The 21,419-nt window shown below is 42.5% G+C and overlaps 1 protein-coding gene across 1 annotated transcript; it reads right to left on the bottom strand.

The window, feature by feature from the left end:
* Window positions 1–15,804: 15,804 nt before the first annotated feature.
* On the bottom strand, window positions 15,805–21,392 carry LOC306936760 (uncharacterized protein). Its single transcript, XM_079520377.1, has 13 exons — window positions 21,257–21,392; window positions 21,015–21,083; window positions 20,831–20,905; window positions 20,558–20,626; window positions 19,998–20,054; window positions 19,814–19,888; window positions 19,297–19,365; window positions 19,040–19,108; window positions 18,800–18,932; window positions 17,779–17,889; window positions 17,241–17,348; window positions 16,765–16,965; window positions 15,805–16,030 (listed from the first exon to the last, which is right to left on the bottom strand). The coding sequence occupies exons 1-13, from the start codon at window positions 21,335–21,337 to the stop codon at window positions 15,882–15,884; spliced, it is 1,266 nt and encodes a 421-aa protein (XP_079376503.1). The 5' UTR covers window positions 21,338–21,392; the 3' UTR covers window positions 15,805–15,881.
* Window positions 21,393–21,419: the final 27 nt, after the last annotated feature.

Below are 21,419 nucleotides of genomic sequence, written 5' to 3'. Positions count from 1 at the left end.
TCCTGAATATTTTTCCAGGCCATACAATCACAGACCTCAAAAGGATCAGTGTATCACCTAGGCAGACAGACAGGCAGACATATAGACAGATACTACACAGCAGCAGTTATTCAGAATATGCATAAACTAATCTGCTATAGATAAAGTGCCGCTCAGGGCAGAGGTCTCCACCAGGGTAGGTGAGGTTGTGTCCTCCTGGTGGCGCTATAATAGGCAAATGTGAAAAGGGTGACATTTCTTCTTATGCCAGAGAGAGAGATATATATCTATATATATACACACACCTCAGCCTTGTAGGAATGTCTGTGAAAGATTTCACGTAAATTGCACGCTGCGTTCATGATGGAATCTGAAATATTGGACAGATCCGTCTTGAACACATGACTATAGAGATACTGTGTAACGATTTGCAGGATTCAAAACACAATAGTTTCATGAAGAAAATGCATTACCTTCACATTTTCTGCTGTTATGGATACCTTTGATGTGTATCCATAATAAATTAATGCGTTCAGCATCTGAGGGTCAATCAGACCAGTTAGTTGGACCTTTTTAGGTGAGATCTTCGCTGGGGGCTTAAACTGTGAAAGTTGAAAAGATGATTGGTTGGCTGAGTGATCATGACTTAGGCCTTTTCTTATATCACATGATGTCTGGCTCACGTGAAAGCCATGGTCAATAAATGTGTGTATTTACATTGAAATATGTGCTGAACGTAGACAGGACCCTCCGATGACAGGGCAGCTCTATGCCACCACAAGCACAAAACCACATCACATGCTGCGGAGTCGAGCCGCATCCTATTCAGTCCCTATAAAACCATGGCGGCATGGTTTGGGTCATGGAACATTTCTGCACTCCTTTCAGCCAAGCCTGCAGAACAGTAGGAGGGGATGAAAGAAAATGTCACATATAGCAATGACCGTTTACTTGTTATCTATTAATTTCCATGCATGGAGCCTTGTGCTACCATGCCCCATGTACTGGAGGAAACTCATGATGCGGCTAAGCATGGATGTCACATTTTTCTGCATGGATTTTGAGGTGTCAAGGCCCAACAGCTGGGCCTTGTAATCATCCAGGTACCTGTCTGTAAAAACACATCATATGTCAATAGTGTTGCCTGGAGCAGCAATCCCAAACAGTTATTTTATGTCATGTTACATTTGGCATAGTTTACTGATGTTCGGAGGCAACCTAATATCCCGCATCACATTGCCCTGCCGTGTCACCCGAGTGAGGCGAATCAAAACACAATAGTTTCATGATGAAAATACATTACCTTCACATTTTCTGCTGTTCTTTGATGTGTATCCATAATAAATCAATGCGTTCAGCATCTGAGGGTCAATCAGACCAGTTAGTTGGACCTTTTTAGGTGAGATCTTTGCTGGGGGCTTAAACATGTCCTGTGAAAGTTGAAAAGATGATTGGTTGGCTGAGTGATCATGACTTTTTCTTATATCACATGATGTCTGGCTCACGTGAAAGCCATGGTCAATAAATGTGTGTATTTACATTGAAATATGTGCTGAACGTAGACAGGACCCTCCCATGACAAGGCAGCTCTATGCCACCACAGCACAAAACCACATCACATGCTGCGGAGTCGAGCCGCATCCTATTCAGTCCCTCTAAAACCATGGCGGCATGGTTTGGGTCATGGAACGTTTCTGCACTCATTTCAGCCAAGCCTGCAGAACAGTAGGAGGGGATGAAAGAAAATGTCACATAGCAATGATCGTTTACTTGTTATCTTTAACCTTTTTTGCCATTTGCGTACATATTCGTACCCACCTCTCCAGGGACTTTATCTGGCAGATACGTACATGTTCGTACCTAAAGCTTTATATCAGTGGCTTTCAACCTTTTTCATGTCAAGGCCCACTATTCAATTGGCATTTCAATCGTTTTCAATGTCGTTGGATAGATTCCGTCCATAATTTCATGCTGTAATTCTACATTATCTAATGTTAAACAACAACTCACATCAATATTATCATATCCACTGTAATAATTAACACAATGCACGCGAACGGCTCCCGCAGTCTGATTAGCCCTGACGCTACGCTGATAGCATTGGACGACCAACCTTTTCCAAGGCAGACAGCAAATGTTCTCTTATAGCGAAACACACTGCATACCTCAAAAGAAAGCTTAGTTTGTCCACTCCAATTAAAAAAAATGATTTTACCATCTTCCATTCTGGAGATATTTACCTTTATGTAACACCTGCTTTTGTAGTGACGTGCTCTTCTTGAACAGAAAGCCTAGTTAGGGACCGTTTTATGTTAGACGTTGACAGGCAGTTATAAAAATGAACACAGAAAATATCCTATACATACTATACACCGAATGAAAGCCCTGAATGTCTACTTTTACGAGGAAAAGGGTACACATTGATCCCATCTACCCTTCGTCGGTAATTGGCTTTTGTAAGAGCTAAAGAATGAGCATAGGGACTAAGGGAACATATCGGGGCTACGTTACTACTGTTTTGTTTATTTTTTATGAAGATGATGGACGGTGGTGTTGCTGACTTGCTGTGCCCCTCCAGTAACACAACAGCTCGTATTTGCATTGTTCCATCTGACCGCAGCGATGATCATCATAAAAAAATAACCGTCCCAATACAATCCGTGATAGTTTTCTTGTTTGTTCGAGTATGGAGAAGGAAAGGAGACCGACTTTAGATCTGTGGCCATCATGGAGCCGGAGTTCCGACAGACACTACACAAGTACACGGCACACAAGACGCCTCCCCTCCCCTGAAACAAACAGGAGCCCTCCCTCCCCTGAAACAAGCAGGAGGGAGCGAGGGGGAGGGAGAAACAGGAGCAGAGGTGGATACGATCAGATGTTATGCAATGTGATACTGTTGACTGGAGTTATACGCTCGCATGGGCAGCGCCGCCATTTTGTGACAATGCGCCCCTCCCGTCCTGTTTTCAGGAAGTGAGGGGGAGAGGCCTTTCTTTTTTTTCCTTTTTTTTATCACGTGACCGGAGGATTGTGTGATGAATCGACAGTAGCTACTGGGACGTAAGTCGGGACTTGATCACCCCGGCTGGGTCACCTGAGTGAGGGGTATGATGTTCGAGAGACTACAATCAGTCTTAAAACTGAATAACTTGATTTCACTTGATTGATTTAAATGTCTTGTATGGAATAATTTGACATAGCTGTACTTGTTCAATCTCAATTCAATTGTTTATTTTATTATATTTTTTCTTGTAATGTATCTGTGTTCAAATGTTTGTTATAGTGTGATCAGGGCGTCATTGTAAAAGAGAGCTGGTTCTCAATTGACTTCCCTGAATAAGTAGTAGTGGTGGTACTTGTCAGGCGATGCCCATACGCTCACAGAGTAGATGTAGATGTCACACAATGTCCATTTCCAAGAAGTTGCTTGCAAGTATGTTGTCAAACTCAGTGCGGAACTCTGGGAAACAACTGTACTGTATGTGCATGGGACTTCAAGGACGGGTCCACACGTATGAGCAACAAGCCTTCTGCCAAGACCTGATTCCTTATTGAAGCTTACGTTAATCGTATCAACACATATGACATTAAAGCCAGTGCAGAAGCGAAGGATCTTCTCTGCTTTGCTTTGGTCAGCAGTTTCACATAACATTGCAGGTGATTCATAGACTATGTGGGTTTGAGTAGTTGAGACACGTTTTTGCTGGTGGCACTCTTTGAGTCGTACAGTCACAGGACACTTTCTTTCTCAGTCAGTGTCAGCTGTGAATCAGCAATTGATTTAGAGAAGCAATCTACTATATATGTTGGCTCTTTGTTAATGTCTTTATGAGCCATTGTTTGAATGGCAGCCTCCAGGTTGTCTTTGCGAGGTAGACAGTGGGAACCTTTTCAACAGCAGCTCGCTCACCAGCAGAGAGGTAGTTGAGGAAAGAGGACATCAGAACATCTACATCAACAGAGTTGATTACGTGTACGCAATCTAAAATTAAAAGCTTTGACAGCTTCACTGGCATTAGACCATGGTCTAAGAGCCCTTTCACCCAGATTCTCCCAGAGTAATCTGGTCTCAGTCTTGGAACTCGCTCCTCGTCACCTTCACACTGTTCGAGGAACTACTACTACTCCCAGAAAGCTGTGTAAACATCCCTTGACACTCCAGCACAACCTATACAGCCTTTTTGTTTACAAATTACATATTCAGTTTGCAATTCATAATGCTGCTGTCCATGAACACGGCCAAAAGGTACTCTAGTCTAGAACTTTGACCATGTGAATTAATACAACCCACATTGATCTTAATTGGTCTTTCTGGGATGTCAGCTGACATGGCCGGGGGAAAATGCTGTGTTGACGTTGAAGGCACTTCTGCCGGTGAATGCAGAGCTCGAGGGCTCTCCAACTAGGGGAAGAAACAAATCAAAATTAAAAGTTAGAGAAACCATATTTAACATTTTATTCAACCTCTAGATCACTCCAACTTTTGACATTGACACTATGGCTAATAGTATTACTTCAGACTTAAGTTTAATATGATTTTCCAACTGGTGCTGTTTGGTAGTCAACCATAGGATGTCCACATTTTTAAAAGGACTTACAGTTCTTCTGTGTCGGTGTTAATTTAATAATGGTCTGATTTATTTACTCATACAAAGAAACGGCACCCAGCTCAAACATGATCAAAGTCATGAATGCAAATAAGGTAGGCCTAAATACTGGCATTCTAAATAAGTGAGTCTAAAATAGAAAGTTGTATGTTCCATGACTGTGAGTCTGTGCTTATTCTATGACAACTAGCCTGCTTTGTAACACTGTCACTCACATCGATCAGATGGGGTGAGATTGCTCTGGGCAAACGTAATGAAGCATTACAGATAGTTCTGGCTGGACAATTCTTTTATAAGTCTGAGTGTTGTGGACTTATAAAATAATTGGACACGATCATCTCCGCCAGGTCCATCTGCAGCCGCTGGAAGTTGTCCCTGATGGAGATTATTAAAAACCCATTTAGACCTGAGGTCGATTCTACAAAATGTCTTCTTCTAAATCCTGACAGTTTTCTGAAAAACTTGTTTCTTTGTCAGTGGTCAAGCATGTTTCTTTGTCAGTGGTTCTCAGACTATTTCATGTCAAGGACCCCCAAAAAATATATGTAATGAATTGGCCATTGACCCCCATCTGCAAATATGTTGTTCCAGGGACCCCCCCCCCCCCCCCCCCCCCAGAAGCAAATATATGAGTTAAAAATGTTCACTCTGAAAGAATATATATTAAAAGATTTGTTCCACATTTTCACGCTGTTTCAAAGATAGCAGACCTACCCAGCAGACCTACCCGTAACGCTGGCGTGAGGCGGTCCCTGCACGCCGTGGCCGCGACGTTCTTGATCAGCGTTTCACGGGCGGGCCGCCGCTCGTGTAGCTGGCTCCCCGCTACTCTGCCGCGACTCGAACGCCAGCTACAGACGGCAGCAGCAGGACAGCGTGGAGCTGTCGTATGACACCCCCCCCCCCCCCCCCCCCATATGCGACCCCGTATTTATAAAAACATAATAAAGCTGTGACATGTTGGGAGCTTGTAGATTTCTCCTGTTGAAGTAGACCACTGGCCTATGAAATAATGCAGCACCAATGTGAACTTCCTTTTGTTTTGTTTATTTAAAAATGTTTTTACAAAGGCAATTTAAATAAATGTAAGACACTTTAGCATATTTAATATAACAGAAATGCAATTAATATACAACTGAAATACATTTAATGAAATTAAAACCAATGTAAAAGCTAAGTAAATGGGAAAAACAAATGCTATAAAATGCTTTCTAAATTCTGACAGTTTTCTGAAAAACCCATGTTTGACAGTTCTCCCCCCAAAGATTTGAGTTAAAAACATTCACTCTGAAAGTATCAGGGATGTGCCGATGAGACATTTTGGCCGATATAGATATAATTAATTGCCGTTATGGCCGATATGATCTAATTATATTATTTAATTATTAAGATTCAGGAATACCCCAAAGATGTATAAGTTTGTAGTACAAGGATATAATGTAACCTTAAGAGGCAGCAGGCATTTCTCTGGCAGAGGATGGGGGTTGACACACATTTACGAAGTGAACACTTATGATGTGACGTGTAAATGGCTCAATTGAATAACAGCATTGCTGTAATTTGCATCAGTTGAGTCCCAGTTTCAATGTATTGATTTATAAACAGTATGCAGAATGAGTACATTTAATTCAAACAAAAGTACAACTCAATACAAAAACTGTGGACACTATGATGAAGCATTACACTTGTTTACAATAAGGCCCACCAGTTTAGAGACTTACAATTATACACTTCTATAGAAATCAGGAATGATTGAATGTAATGTAAATGTATGTTATTCTCATGCCAATAAAGCTCCATTGAATTGAGAGAGAGAGAGAGAGAGAGAGAGAGAGAGAGAGAGAGAGAGAATAATGCTACCAGCTGACACCGCAAGCCTCACGACAGCGTGAAGATGGCTGTAACTCTGAAGAGAAGCGAAAATCTAACTGAGCGAGATCGTATGACGTGAGGACAGCGGGGGGAAGTCCGAGCCACGCCGGGCGTGCTACGCTGTGAAATAGACAGCGGGAGGCGGTAGCTAGCGGGGCAATGTTAGCTGGGTACAAGCTCGTAGCACGGCACTCTGTGCTTTTTTTCCCGGTGATCACTTTGGTCTTTGGACATGTGTTTGACTGTACCCTATACTGATTTATACTCATTTCTGCCAATAAAGTATTCAATCAATGAATCAATAGCTATTCCCCACTGTATTACACTGTAATACTGTAATACAGTGTAATTAGGCTCCCCAATGACCGTTTATGGACCATGTAGCCTACTACCATACCGTGTACTTGTGCGCATGCTCACAAGTCTATGAAGGTCTAGTGTTGACAACTTGACACAGTATGTTCGCTCTCCGTCTGCAATGGACTGATTGATTGATTGATTGATTGAAGTATTTACAGTTTGCAGTTACAGTTTACATTGCCCATGAAAGTGCAATTCAAGTAAACTGTTTGGGATGGGTGGGTGGGGGGGGGGTTCTTGCTTGGACTGAACCAACATGACAGCCAAAGGAAATACATATGGAAGGAAGCAACTTGCCCAAATGTGCTATGGCCGTTATTAGCCCAAGGAGTGTTTTTATGCAAAACTATTGCTTGGAATGGATTCAGCATCATGAAAACACCATAGTTTTACATGTCACATGCTACTTAAAAGCAAAAGGAAATGTAGAAAATATTTGTATTGGATGTCCATGGTGGCCATACTGTAGGCTACATGCCATTTTCAACACTTTCCCCTCAGACAATTACAGGCAACTTTTGTTCTGTTATTCAGGATGAAGATACAAAATCAGCTGAGTTTGGGTTTTTTGCAATTTGATTGAGGTTGATCCTGTATTTTCCATAGAGTTCCTGTAGGCCTACAAAAGCCAATTCTTGGTGATTTCTTACGAGTTTGCCCCCAGCTAAATATCTCTAATTCTAATCTATCTAAATCTATCAGCGACAGTTACACAGCTCCTCCACCAGGGGGCGAAAGGCATTAAGGCAACAGTGCCCTGGATCATATTGCGCATGCTTGACACACGTTGACCAGGAAGTAGAAGGTCGTTTAGCGTCTTCCTGTTGACGCGAGAACGAAGACGATCTCACAACAAAGGACTGGAGGTCAAATGTCTCATAAAAGCTGTTAAAATGTCTCTTAAAGGAGGAAAAACGAGTCAAATGGAGTCTGTACGGCTGGAGATAAATGGACACATGACGTCGGTGGGAGAGGAGATATTGTGTGTTTTGGAGAAACACACAAGTGGTGATGTTTGTCGGGTCAGAGTGTTTGTGTTGGAGCGCGTCAGTGCAGCCGCACAGTTCATATGCAGCCTCTTCCAAAGAGAGATGGAGACACTACACACTGCTGCAGGTGTGTGTGTGTGTGTGTGTGTGTGCGCATGTGTGCGTGTGTGTAGGTGCGTGGCGTGCATCCGTGCGTGCGCAGTTCCCCATGCGCCACAGAGAACATACGCCAACATACTTTGTAATTTGCTTTATATTAATCTCCCGTGACGCAGTCAAGCCAGGGATATTTTCTTTGTTGAGCCGGACGCGGTGGAGAATCAGCTGTTGTACAACTTGTAGTACTAGTAGTAGACACTTCTTTAAACAGCTTTGTCCTGTTTTATTTTGTTCATTATTGTTAAATTCAGTGTTGACGTTTGTGTGACAGATCGTGCAGGGGGCATTTAGGAAAATACGGAACAAACTGCGTTCCGTATTGTTTCAATATGGAACGCATCATTTAATGCTCAAATATTATAATAATAATAAATCACGCCCGTGTGAAGTGAGGGGCGCTCTTGTCGTCGTACATCATCCAATAAAAAATGAATATACTTCTTCATGAATTATTTTGTCAATTTATGTTATTATCTTTTAACCATGATGATACAATGTTTAAAAAATGTAAGATGACAACTGAATTTATATAAATATGACTATTGATCAATATGGACAAAAATCACACCCGAGTGAAGTGAGGGGCACATCATCATACATCATCATTAACACTCCCATCGCCCAGGACGAAGTTCTTCGTTTAGCTGATGAAAACGAAAATCTTAAAACGTTCATAACTCGCGATCTAAATCATCCCGTCTAATTATGAAAAAATATCCTGTGTTAGACGGCGGTCCAGTCGCTAGTCGCGATAGATTTATTCTTGTCTCCCGTTGTTGTCGATTGACTCTAGAGTGGTGTGGCTATTGTTAGCTGCTACACACACATCAACAACAACTTCCGGTCCGTCCGGAAAAGGGGTCCGTGTTTATAAATCGAATGGGCTCTATAATGTAATGGATTAAATAACCCTGAGCGAATAAAGTAATTTGCAATTCTCCATTCATTGTCATTGGGAATTTTATTTTTGTGTAAGGTGAAAATCTACACCAATAGCTGAATATAGGAGGGGCTAAAATCATCATGATATTTATTACTTGCACGAGCAGAGCGCAAGTAATGTTTTCGGCTGCGTATGTGGGTGACTCTCTTGGCCAATCAGGGATTGTCAATTTTGGTGACACGCTCGGTTCAGCAACCACCGTTTATACATAAACATACATAGTTACGTCATCAGCCAATCCCTGATTGGCCGAGGGGGCCTCCAAAAATACACAATATGTATACATATGTGGATGACGTAACCAATTTGAGTTGGGAATGGGATTGTAGACATAGATGTTTCCGTGACTTGATTGAGGTTGCAGCTCGACCGAGTGTTTTGCCATTTCGCCTATCCTTACTAAAAAGGATGGGGAGAACATTGATGAGTGGGATGGGACAGGAGTGAAAATTCACTCCAGTGTCATCCTCCATGGACCACTTTGTTCAAGCTGCTGTGTTTTAAAGGGATTGTGAAAAGCTTTTGTATTTTGTCCTTTTTTTCAGAAAATCCACTGAATGTTCAAAGATCAGGTTTTTTTGGGTGTAATTGAGGTCATAAAAAATAACTGAAAATGCATATCATGAAACCTTTAAATGAACTCAACCGATAAGTCTATGGCAACCGAATGGAAGAAAGAGACAGACAATGTCAATTAAGAAAATAAATATCTGCTTTTTTTCTCATATCATTCCCCCCCCCTAGACTTCCTCACCTCCACAGAGGAAGTGCCTGCTGAACAGCAGGAGAGGAGCTCCAGTCTGGTCCATGAGGAACCACAACCTCCACAGATTAAAGAGAGACAAGAGGAGGTTGATGGTTCAACATTGACATTACTAGAAGTAAAGAGTGTACATGATGATGAGAACAGAGAGACAGAACCTGTAGCCGGTACCTCAACTGACCAAATGGAAACACAAGCTGATGTAGAGGACTGTGAAACATCACAACCAACTAGTGATGACCAGCTCCTCTCTTCACATGGTTCTGAATCTGACACTGAAGTGAAAGGTGAAGGTGATGATGAAAACAGAGAGTTCAGCAGCTCAGCTGAACACATGAAAACACAAGCTGATGTAGAGGACTGTGGAACAGACCAGCTCCTCTCTTCAGACTCTTCTGCATCTGACGCTGAAGACAGTGATGACTGGGCGGAGACCAGGGAAGGTCAGTCAGCTTTAAAGACACTGAAATCAGACAGTTCTGAATCTGATGCTGAAGACCGTGATGACGGGGAGGATAGCAGGGAAGGTCAGTCGGCTTTAAACTCAATGAAATCAGACGAGGCACAAAATGTGGATGGAGACAACAGGATGTCTCAAGACCTGAAAGCTACCTCCACGAGGAGTCACACAGGGACGAAAGGCCTGCTTTGTTCATATTGTGGCAAAAGGTTTAATCAAAAGCGATGTCTGAGGAGACACACAATGATTCATACAGGAGAAAGACCCTGTACATGTACAGTGTGTGGCAAAGGCTTTATTCGAATGTATCATCTAAAAAGACATGCAGTGATTCATACAGGGGAAAAGCCCCTTAGTTGTAAAATGTTTAGTCGTACTGATACTATAAAAACACAAATGAAGGAACATACAGGGGGAAAACCCTTTACTTGTACAGTGTGTGGCAAAATCTGTAGTCTAAAGGTTAGTCTAAAAACACACATGATGATTCATACAGGGGGAAAGAAAAGTTTTGAGTGCACATATTGTGGTAAAATGTTTCATGAAAAGACATTTCTGAAGAGGCACACAATGATTCATACAGGGGAAAAACCCTGTATATGTACAGTGTGTGGCAAAGGCTTTATTCAAATGTATCATCTAAAAAGACACATGATGTTTCATACAAGGGATAAATCCTGTCAAGATCTGAACTCAACCTCCATGAGGAGTTCTACAGGGAAGAAAAGCTTTCTTTGTTCATATTGTGGCAAAATGTTTAATGAAAAGAGATGTCTGATGAGGCACACAATGATTCATACAGGAGAAAAAACCTGTAAATGTACAGTGTGTGGAAAAGGCTTTATTCGAATATATCATCTCAAAAGACACATTTGTGGAAACCGCAGTAGTCTTAAGCGTGAACAAGAAAAGGTTATTTGTACAGTGTGTGGCAAATGCTTTAGACAGAGTGGTACTTTAAAATCACACATGAGAACGCATACAAGGGAAAGGACTTTTATTTGTACAGTGTGTGGCAAAGGAACTTATTCAATGTCTTATCTACAAAAACACATGACGACTCATACAGGTGAAAAGCCCTTTACTTGTAAAGTTTGTGGCAAAAGCTTCAGTCGAATGGGAGATACACAAAGACACATGATGAGTCATACAGGTGAAAAGTCTGTTACTTGTATAGTTTGTGGCAAAGGCTTTAGTCGAAAGGACATTCTAAAATTACACATGAGGACTCATACAGGTGAAAAGCCTTTTACTTGTATAGTTTGTGGCAAAGGCTGTAGTCAAAAGGGTGATCTAAAAAGACACATGAGAACTCATGCAGGGGGGGAAACGTAGTTTCACTTTATGGCAAATGTGTTGGTCTAGATGCACATCTGAAGATATAATGTAAGGATTCATATAGGGTACGAGTTGTTATTGGACAATAATAAATACAATTTTATTTTCAAGGAAGCCATCTGACTGACACATGACAACTGTGAAATCTGAGATGAGTTTGTAACAAAGTTGTTAAATCAGGCTGTTGAGCATAAAGGTGCAAAACTGCAAATAACAGCCAACACAGTTTTAGAGTAAAAAAGTGGAAAGTGTTTTACTCTTGAATTAGGTAGGTATTCACAAACGTGTGCAAAGGCACACAACAAATTAACAACAATTAAGCCACTACCAAGACACACAGGTGTTGCCAAAATAACAAAAGAAGCAGCTAGGTGAAACAAAAGACAGACAGACAGACAGACAAGCTTTTGTTTTACTAATTACGAGTTAGTCGGTCTAACTACTCTAACCAAAACTTAGTTCAAAATGCATGTGGTGGCAAACACCCCTTACCTAGTGTGCTTAACAAGGTTCTACTTACGTGGTACCTGTGTATAGAGGCCTCTGCCTTACCTGTCCCAAGGCAGGGCATATACAACAGAATTTACATTGGTAGTAGAACAACAATAAAGTAAAAGACAGGGTTTGCTCTGGGATAAAAAATGGAGACAAAATATAAGGATGCAGCGACAGGACTACAAACAAACTGAAATGAGATTAACTGGTTGAGAGAGTGAGCTCTTCTTCTTCTTCGTGGGGTTTTATGGCGGTTGGCATCCAAATAGTTGCATTACCGCCCCCTTCTGTTACTCTCACTTTTCTCACTTACAGTCTATCCCATAAACCAGTTTCTTTAATAAATCTGATCACCGTGCCTCTCCCTGTGTTATCCTCTGCTGCATCAATTAACTTATTAAAAGTGATTTCTTCAACTCCCACTCCCCTCAGCTCTTCCACCATACTCTCTCTTTCTCTCTGGTGCTGTCTGCAGTCCATAATGGCATGCACCACCGACTCCTCCTCCTGGCAGTAATCACATAGGCCTGTAGGGTGTTTGCCCATCACCTTCAGTGTTTTATTTAACGCACTGTGTCCCATCTTTAGCCGTGTTATTATCACTTCCTCTCTTCTACATCCATTACTGTTCTTTCTACTTCCACCCACTTTACTTTGACTGTTGTAATAATGTCTTCCTTTTCCTTCTCCATCCCATCTTTGCTGCCATTCTTCCATCACCGTCTTCCATATCACTGATTTGGCCTCCGCTTTACTTATACAAATTTCCACCTCTATTTCCTCACTTAGCAGTGCTTCCTTGGCTAACATATCCACAGTTTCATTTCCCTCAATCCCCACATGCGCTGGTACCCACATGAATTGTATTCCCACTCCTTTTTGGGTCAGGTTATGGTGCACATGAAGCACTCGGTACATTAGGTCTTCTCTGCACCTTGATCTGAATGTCATCAGGCTTTTCAGTACCGAGCTCGAGTCTGAGCACACCACCACCTTTCCTGGTCTTGCCTCCTCCACCCACTGTAAAGCCATCAGTATCGCATACATCTCTACTGTGTATACCCCCAGTCTATCCGGTGCCCGTCTGTATATTGCACATTTCACTCGAGGAACCACAAAGGCTGTACCTGTTCTACCCGTCTCTGGGTCCACTGATCCATCTGTGTAGATCTGTAAATGATCGCCATACTCTCTCTCTACATAATTGTCAAATACACCAACCAAATCTACTACACCCCTTTCCCTCCTTTTAACCTCTAATACATGAAAATCCACTTTTGGTGTCGCATACACCCATGGTGCTACCTCCGGGATCACCACTGTTGGACTGTACCTGTCCACATTCACACCCATTGCCTGAGCCAGCTCATTGGCCACCCACCCAAAGCTACTATTCTGGGTCCTTCCATATTCCCAGCATGGCTGCAGAACTCCCTTCACTGGGTGAATATTCTCATGCCCCTTAATGTGTGTCCAATAGTTTGCCATAAGGTGTCTTCTCCTAATCCCTAATGGCATTTCCCTCGTCTCCACCTGCAACGCACATGTGGGAGATGTCATGACAGCCCCACAGCATATCCGGAGTGCTTGCGCTTGAACTCCGTCAAGCTTGTCCAAGTGTGTTTTGGCTGCTGACCCATAGGCAATGCATCCATAATCTAACACTGATCGAATCAACCCAACATATAGCGTTTTAACTGACTGCCTATCAGCTCCCCACTTAGTCCCAGTGATACACCTCATCACATTTATTATTCTTTTACACTTCTCAATGACCTTCTTAATATGCCCAGCCCATGTCAATCTGGCATCAAAATGTACCCCCAAAAAACGAAATTCTTCCACTCTTTCTAGATTGTCACCGTACATCTTCAACCTTACTCCTTCCTCAATCTTCTTCCTAGTAAAAAATACAGTTTTTGTTTTCTCTATAGAGAATTTAAACCCCCACTTATGTCCCCACTGCTCTACTTCATTTATTTCATCTTGAACCTTTCTAACCAGGTACGGTACATCCCTCCCTCTTTTCCACAGAGCCCCATCATCTGCATATAAGAGAGTGAGCTCAGGTGGAGCTGAGCCTTTTATAGGCAGCAGGTGGTGGTGATTAGATGAGGGTGGAGTCAGGTAACAGGCTGATTGGCAGATTAGGTGACTGGGGACTTCAAACCTGCAGAGAATGACGGAGAGACAGGGGAGGAATACAGAGCAACCCTACACCACGTGGCACGTAACACAATTCATAGATACTAAAGCAGAGGAATCACTAATGGATTTTCTAATGGATGTTTAATGTATACATGTTTTAATGTATACATTAAACGGGATGTTTTCACTGACTTGTTTTTTTCTTTCTCTATTCTTTAACGATTCTGCAAATGATGGATGGATACAAATATCACCGCTTTGACAATAAAGAATGGAATATAAAATGCTTGTGTTTTTCTTATATTTTATGTTTAAAACAACTTTTTGTAGAACAATATGAACATGACCATATTTGTCAAGATTCCAAAAACACATTATGCATTTCAGAGATGCCCATGAGTCTCGGAGTTCGAGTCAGAGTCAAGTCCGGAGCCTTTGGGGTCGAGTCTAGAGTCTTTGGGGGTCGAGTACGAGTCGAGTCGAGTCTTCCCAGAGGAAAAATCTATGTCTCATTTAAAGCTGATCTATTGCTTCTGAGACAGAAAGGAGCTAAACATTTTGTTTCTCATTTGTGTTTCATTTGTAGACCACTTATGTCTCGTTTACTGCTCCTAAAATCCCTTAGGAGCAATAAGGGGAGCTTTATTTGAGATTATAGTGAGATTATAGTGAGAGAAATATGAGACGTAGAGGAGATCTCTCTATTGGCTACTTTAAGTCTCGTTAGTGTCCGATTCTTATGGAGCCACAAATAAGCAACAACTGACTAGCTTTAGTTGAGATTACAGTGAGACAGAAATGAGATCTCTCTATTGGCTCGAGTCCCATTCTCATGGAGCCATAAACAATTGAGTAGCTTTGGTTGAGATTACAGTGAGACAGAAATGAGATCTCTCTATTGGCTCGAGTCACATTCTCATGGAGCCATAAACAATTGAGTAGCTTTGGTTGAGATTACAGTGAGACAGAAACGAGACATAGGCGAGATCTCTCTATTGGCTCGAGTCCCATTCTCATGGAGCCATAAACAAATGAGTAGCTTTGGTTGAGATTACAGTGAGACATAAACGAGACGTAGGTGAGATCTCCAATAACTCTCATTTGAGATATAATTGACCTGTAAATGAGATACAGTAAACGTGCAAATATTGATATTCAATAAAACTTTATTTTTTTATCAAGTGCAAGTAACAGGTATGCAACCAATATACACAAATACCGTCAGAGGCCAGGGGGGGACCGTCAGAGGCCAGGGGGGGGGGGGGGACCGTCAAACTGGGGATCGGGACCGTCAGAGGCCAGGGGGGGGACCCTCAAACTGGGGGTCGGGACCGTCAGAGGCCAGGGGGGGACCGTCAAACTGGGGATCGGGACCGTCAGAGGCCAGGGGGAGACCCTCAAACTGGGGGTCGGGAAATTCTTGGAGGGAGGGCGAGGTGAATACAAACAGCAAACATTATTTAACATATTGGTATCAGTATTTATTAAATTGTTATTTACAAAGGAATCGGCCAAGAATTCAGAAGGAGCGAGGTTGGCCAGGGGTCGGCCCCTGGACCCATGGGCCGACCCGGTCAGCCAGGAAATTCACCTCGCTCTTCTGAATTCTTGGCCGATTCCTTTGTAAATAACAATTTAATAAATACTGATACCAATATGTTAAATAATGTTTGCTGTTTGTATTCACCTCACCCTCCCTAATTTACCCTTTTTGTGCCAAGAAATAAATGTTCAGAATCTACAGCTTGGTAGACTACAGATAAACTCAGTGATGAGCCACAGGGCCCGATGTTGGGCTGGCAGTAGCTTTGTTTTGGACGTGGCGGGAGCGGCACTTATTTGCCATGGCCTTCTTGATGGCCTCTTTGGATATTCCCTTCCATCCATCCAGGGTGGCACACCGTAAGACATAGTCTGCAGACAGAGAAGATTAAATTAGTTATACAAGCACGGTCAACATGTCCCCCACCATTTCGTTTCTTCTCAGAAGTAAAGATAATTTACCCAAGTAATGTTACATTAAGAAGTGACTGACCACAGCATAGCCACAGTCAAGGCCAACTAAGGTTAAACCCACCACTGCAACATCATGTTAAGCTGCAGCTTAAACATAGCTTCAACATGATACAGTGTTGCATTTCTGTACTACCAACTGCACAATGTACCAGAAACATTCCCCACATAAATGCATTAGTTACATCACATATCCATAAGCAAAAAGGGGATCACACATTGAAGGCTAAATAAGGCTAATTTGGGTGTAGCCATTAAAGTGTAAAAAGTGACAGAAAATAAAGTGACAGAGCAGACTTTCGGTCCTCAGACCATCAGCACTGAATGCAGGTTCCCCATGTTGGCTTTAGGTATACGCATGAGGCCAAGGTAACCCATGGTATAGGCACGAGGCCACGGTAACCAATGGTAGAGAGGCTTATCTAAGGCACAGTGTCAGCAATCGGCCCAAAGGCCTAAGTTAATGAACGCCATAAAAGACATATACAACCCATACAAGACAAGGGATATTAAATAATCTACACCACTTTAGAAAAATACATGGGCTTGCTGGCCTCTCGCACCCGTTTACAGCCCTAGTGTGTGTGTGTGTGTGTGTGTGTGTGTGTGTGTGACACACAGTGTGGAAAACGTACTTGTAATGGCTTCTACTTTGGTGGAGTCCAGCCTGTGTTTTCCTTCTGGAACCACACCATGCTTTCCAAGAACAACTGCGTTGACACATACTTCAGCCGTGAATACTTTGTCAAACAGATGGTGGAACAGGGTTTTACAGTCCTTCTTAGCGGAATGGTGAATGGCTGCAAAATCCACTGAAGACAGGTACAGTCCACAGCCTGTGAAGCAATTAACACATTTCACAAACTGCATTTTAAAAACACACGTTTTGTACTTGTAATGCAGCTACATTGACCATTTCTGCTCTGTGTACAATGGAAAAAAATAAACAGATCTTCTAAAGAAAACTTCACATCCTAGCTATAACAGATCGCAAAGCATAGTATAGGAAACAATTGATTTTCTTATTGTAGTGTGAAATGTATGGTAAACATCACTGTGAAGCATCTAGTGTTGTGAAATAAATAAATACCAAAACATTGAGAGACCATACCTGGATAGAGCTCCTGCATCCCGACACCTGAACTTCTGACATCGGTCGGCATATCCCCACCCCCAGCCAAGTCTACAAGCCTATGTAGAGCTGGCAGGTGCTCCGTTCCTTGAATGAAGAGGAAAAACATAGTGAGTTTGTAAAACAATGACAATACCAAGGGGCAGCGGTGGCTCAGGGGTAGAGTGGCTGGATGGTAACCGCAAGGTTGCCAGTACGAACCCGGGCTTTCCCAGAGTTAGTGTCGAAGTGTCCTTGAGCAAGACACTGCAGGAGCACACTCCTGATGTGCTGGTTGGTGCCTTGAATGGTTACCGCCACCAAAGTTGTATGAATGTGTGTGTGAATGTAATGTAAACGATGTAAAGCGCCTTGGATAAATGTGCTATATAAATGCACCATTTACCAACATATAAGTATTAAATAGCACTATATCCTGATCGCAGCCATTGCTATAGAAGATTTGTTCAGTAGCAGGGGTCGATGACAGAGAACTCACAGGGCATTACAAAAAAAGACAGCCAATTAATCGACTTACCGATACTGGAAATGATGTCTGTCATTTTCTTTAGTTGCCCCTTCAGTTTGAGGACCTCAACCCGGCAGGAATCACATGGCTGCCACCCTCCACCAGGATTTAGCTGAGGAACTAGAAAGAATGAAAGCACAACATCAGTCAAACAGTACAACAAAACAAAAAAGATAGAACGATGCCAGCAGTCAAATTACATTTATTTCAATTCATGACGGCAACTAGCCTTTCCAGCCTGATTCACTGCGTTCCCGGGGATCTGAAAATGTCACAACTCAGTCTGGACTCTGGACAGTCTCCTATTCTCCAAGGTAGGCGGGACATATGAAAGGTTGAAATGGAACCATGGCTTCTGATTGGTCTGTGGTGCAGGTTGAGGAAAAACACCAGTTTGGCATCATATCAATGCGCACCACGAGCTACTGCTGTTGCCCTGCAACGTCCCCTTATCATTCACTAACTCAGCCCACACAGCCGTCAGGTTTTTTTTTGTACTACTGAATCTGACGGTGGACTACTGAATCGTTTACCTTTTACTGTAGGTTTTTACTAGAGTCTCGAACGGCGCAATTCTTTTCAACAGTGAGAAGCATGGACAGAGTGGCGCTGGCTGATGACGTATCAGCAACAACGTGGATACGTAACACTGGGGCTCCACCGGGCACGTCAGCGTCGCGTCTCCGTCACCGTCAGGGAATGTTCCCTTTTTAATCAATGAAGGGTGGCTCCACTGCCCGCGTTGCGTGACATTAACGCGTGCATTCAAATTGAACCGGTGCGTTTTTTGACGCACGCAACGGAGACGCAACGCGTCCGGTGGAGCCCTGGCGTAACAGTTGATGTTATGAAACACGAGTCAAGCAGACTCTGCCCAGACTGAGTTGCGAAGTGACATTTTCAGATCCGCGGAACACAGGCTAGATGGCAACAGCCGCATTTCAATTCATGCCAGGTATAGAGCCGATCTATTGCATACTGAATTTGAAGCACATAATACGAATGCTGACACTTATCTGAGGAACCACACCTTCCAGGTCATTAATAGATGACGGCGGGGATGGTGTGTGATGGGTCATCATGTGCAGAAAGGATGCTTCAGGTGTGGGTTGAGTCGGCTGATCCAAGTCTGCATATGTAGAGCCCCAGCTTGACTGCAGAGACTAAAAAGACATTCCTTATTATTTTAATCTGCCAATTCAAAAGTAATGTATAATTTAACAAAGTCACAATGAAACAAATATCAAATCAAATTCATACGGCACTTTACCATGTCAGGAACATGTGGCCAGCCCTGGTTGGAAACCGGGTGGACTTGTGGGCAAGGTGGGTCCAAAAGCTGCAGAGAGACCACAAAGACATTCCTGATTTTTTTTGTCTGTTAAACAAAAATAATGTGCATCTTCTAGCTTACAATACATCATGATGCAATGCATTGAGAGCTTGAAGAAAAAACAATTACAAGTAATTTGTAATGTAACAGTCACAATGAAACAAATATGAAATCCAATTCAAACAGCATTGTACCATGTCAGGAACAGGGGGCCAGGCCTGGTTGGAAACCGGGTGGACCTGTGGGCCAGATGAGCCAAAAAGCTATAGAGACCACAAAGACATTCCTTTTTTAGTAATCTGTCAAACATCTTCAAAAACGGCACATCTACTAGGTTGCAATACATCATGATGCAATGCATTGTAAGCTTGAAGAAAAAACAATTACAAGTAATTTGTAATGTAACAGTCACAATGAAACAAATATGAAATCCAATTCAAACAGCATTGTACCATGTCAGGAACAGGGGGCCAGGCCTGGTTGGAAACCGGGTGGACCTGTGGGCCAGATGAGCCAAAAAGCTATAGAGACCACAAAGACATTCCTTTTTTAGTAATCTGTCAAACATCTACAAAAAGGCACATCTACTAGTGCACAATGCGAATGTGTATTGATGCAATGCGCTGTGAGCTTGAAGATATACCAAAAAAGTAATATGTAATGTAACAAAGTCACAAATAAATATGAAATCCAATTAAAACAGCATTTTACCATGTCAGGAACAGGTGCCCTGCAGGCCTGGGTAGAGACTGGGTGTCGGACATGTGGCCCCGATGCAACAGGAGGCTGCAGAGACATCACAAAGACATTACATATTTTGAATCTGTCAAACATGGCACATCTACTAGCTTACAATACATCATGATGCAATGCGTTGTGTCCAACAGCATTTTACCCTCACAGGACCAGGAGCGCTGGCCTGTGTAGAGACCGGCCCAGCTGGACCAGGAGCCTGCGGAGAGATCAAAGACATTCCTTATTTTCTAGTTTGTCAAACATCCCAGCAAGCACGGTCAGGACCTGGACGAATTTGGGGCCAAATCAAGTCAAACCAAGACTAGTCAGATCTGGCCCAGAATATCACCTGATTTCAACGAACATAGATTTTGCCCACTAAGACGGACGTCCCTGGATGAATCAGAGAGAATCCGATCGAGGCCAGATCAACTTAAGTCATATCATAACTAGTCAGATCTAGCCCAGAATAAGTTATATTTAACTGGTGAAGACATCTTGGATATGACGCAAAGATCCTCCCCATATGGGCTGTGATCTGGCCTAGTCCTGAACGCCACCATAACGTAATTTGGCTTGCTGGGATCTTCAAAAATGGCACATCTTGCTAGCTCACAATACGTCACGATACAATGCGTTGTAAGTCTTGAAGACAGACTAATTTAAAAGTAATCTAAAATGTAACAATAAATATGAAATCCACTTAAAACAGCATTTTACCTCATCAGGAATAGGTGGGCTGGCGTGGGTAGAAACGGAGTGGATGCCTGGCACAGGTGAGCGAAAAAGCTGCAGATACATCATCATAAGACATTCCTTATTTTCTAGTCTGTCAAACATCTTCAAAAAGGCTAGTGCAAAAATCTACTAGTGCACAATGCGAATGTGTATTGATGCAATGCGCTGTGAGCTTGAAGATATACCAAAAAAGTAATCTGTAATGTAACAGTCACAATGAAATAAATATGAAATCCAATTAAAACAGCATTTTACCATGTCAGGAACAGGTGCCCTGCAGGCCTGGGTAGAGACTGGGTGTCGGACATGTGGCCCCGATGCAACAGGAGGCTGCAGAGACATCACAAAGACATTACATATTTTTAATCTGTCAAACATGGCACATCTACTAGCTTACAATACATCATGATGCAATGCGTTGTGTCCAACAGCATTTTACCTTCACAGGACCAGGTGCGCTGGCCTGTGTAGAGCCTGGATGGACGAAAGGCCCAGCTGGACCAGGAGCCTGCGGAGAGATCAAATACATTCCTTATTTTTGAGTTTGTCAAAAATGGCACATCTACCAGCGTAGATGTGCAATACGTTGTGATACAATGCGTTGTAAGTCTTGAAGACAGACCAATTTAAAAGTAATCTGAAATGTAACAGATATGAAATCCAATTAAAACAGCATTTTACCTCGTCAAGAACAGGTGGGCTGGCGTGGGTAGAATGGATGCCTGGCACGGGTGAGCCAAAACGCTGCAGATACAAAGACATTCCTTATTTTCTAGTCTGTCAAACATATTTTTTAAAAAGGCATCACAACACATTGCGTAATGATGCAATGCGTTGCGAGCTT

Source organism: Electrona antarctica, assembly GCF_951216825.1.
Source record: "Electrona antarctica genome assembly, chromosome: 14".
Classification (NCBI taxonomy): Eukaryota; Metazoa; Chordata; class Actinopteri; order Myctophiformes; family Myctophidae; genus Electrona; species Electrona antarctica.
Note: the sequence above shows the minus strand (reverse complement) of the source record. Positions and strands in the feature narration are given on the sequence as shown.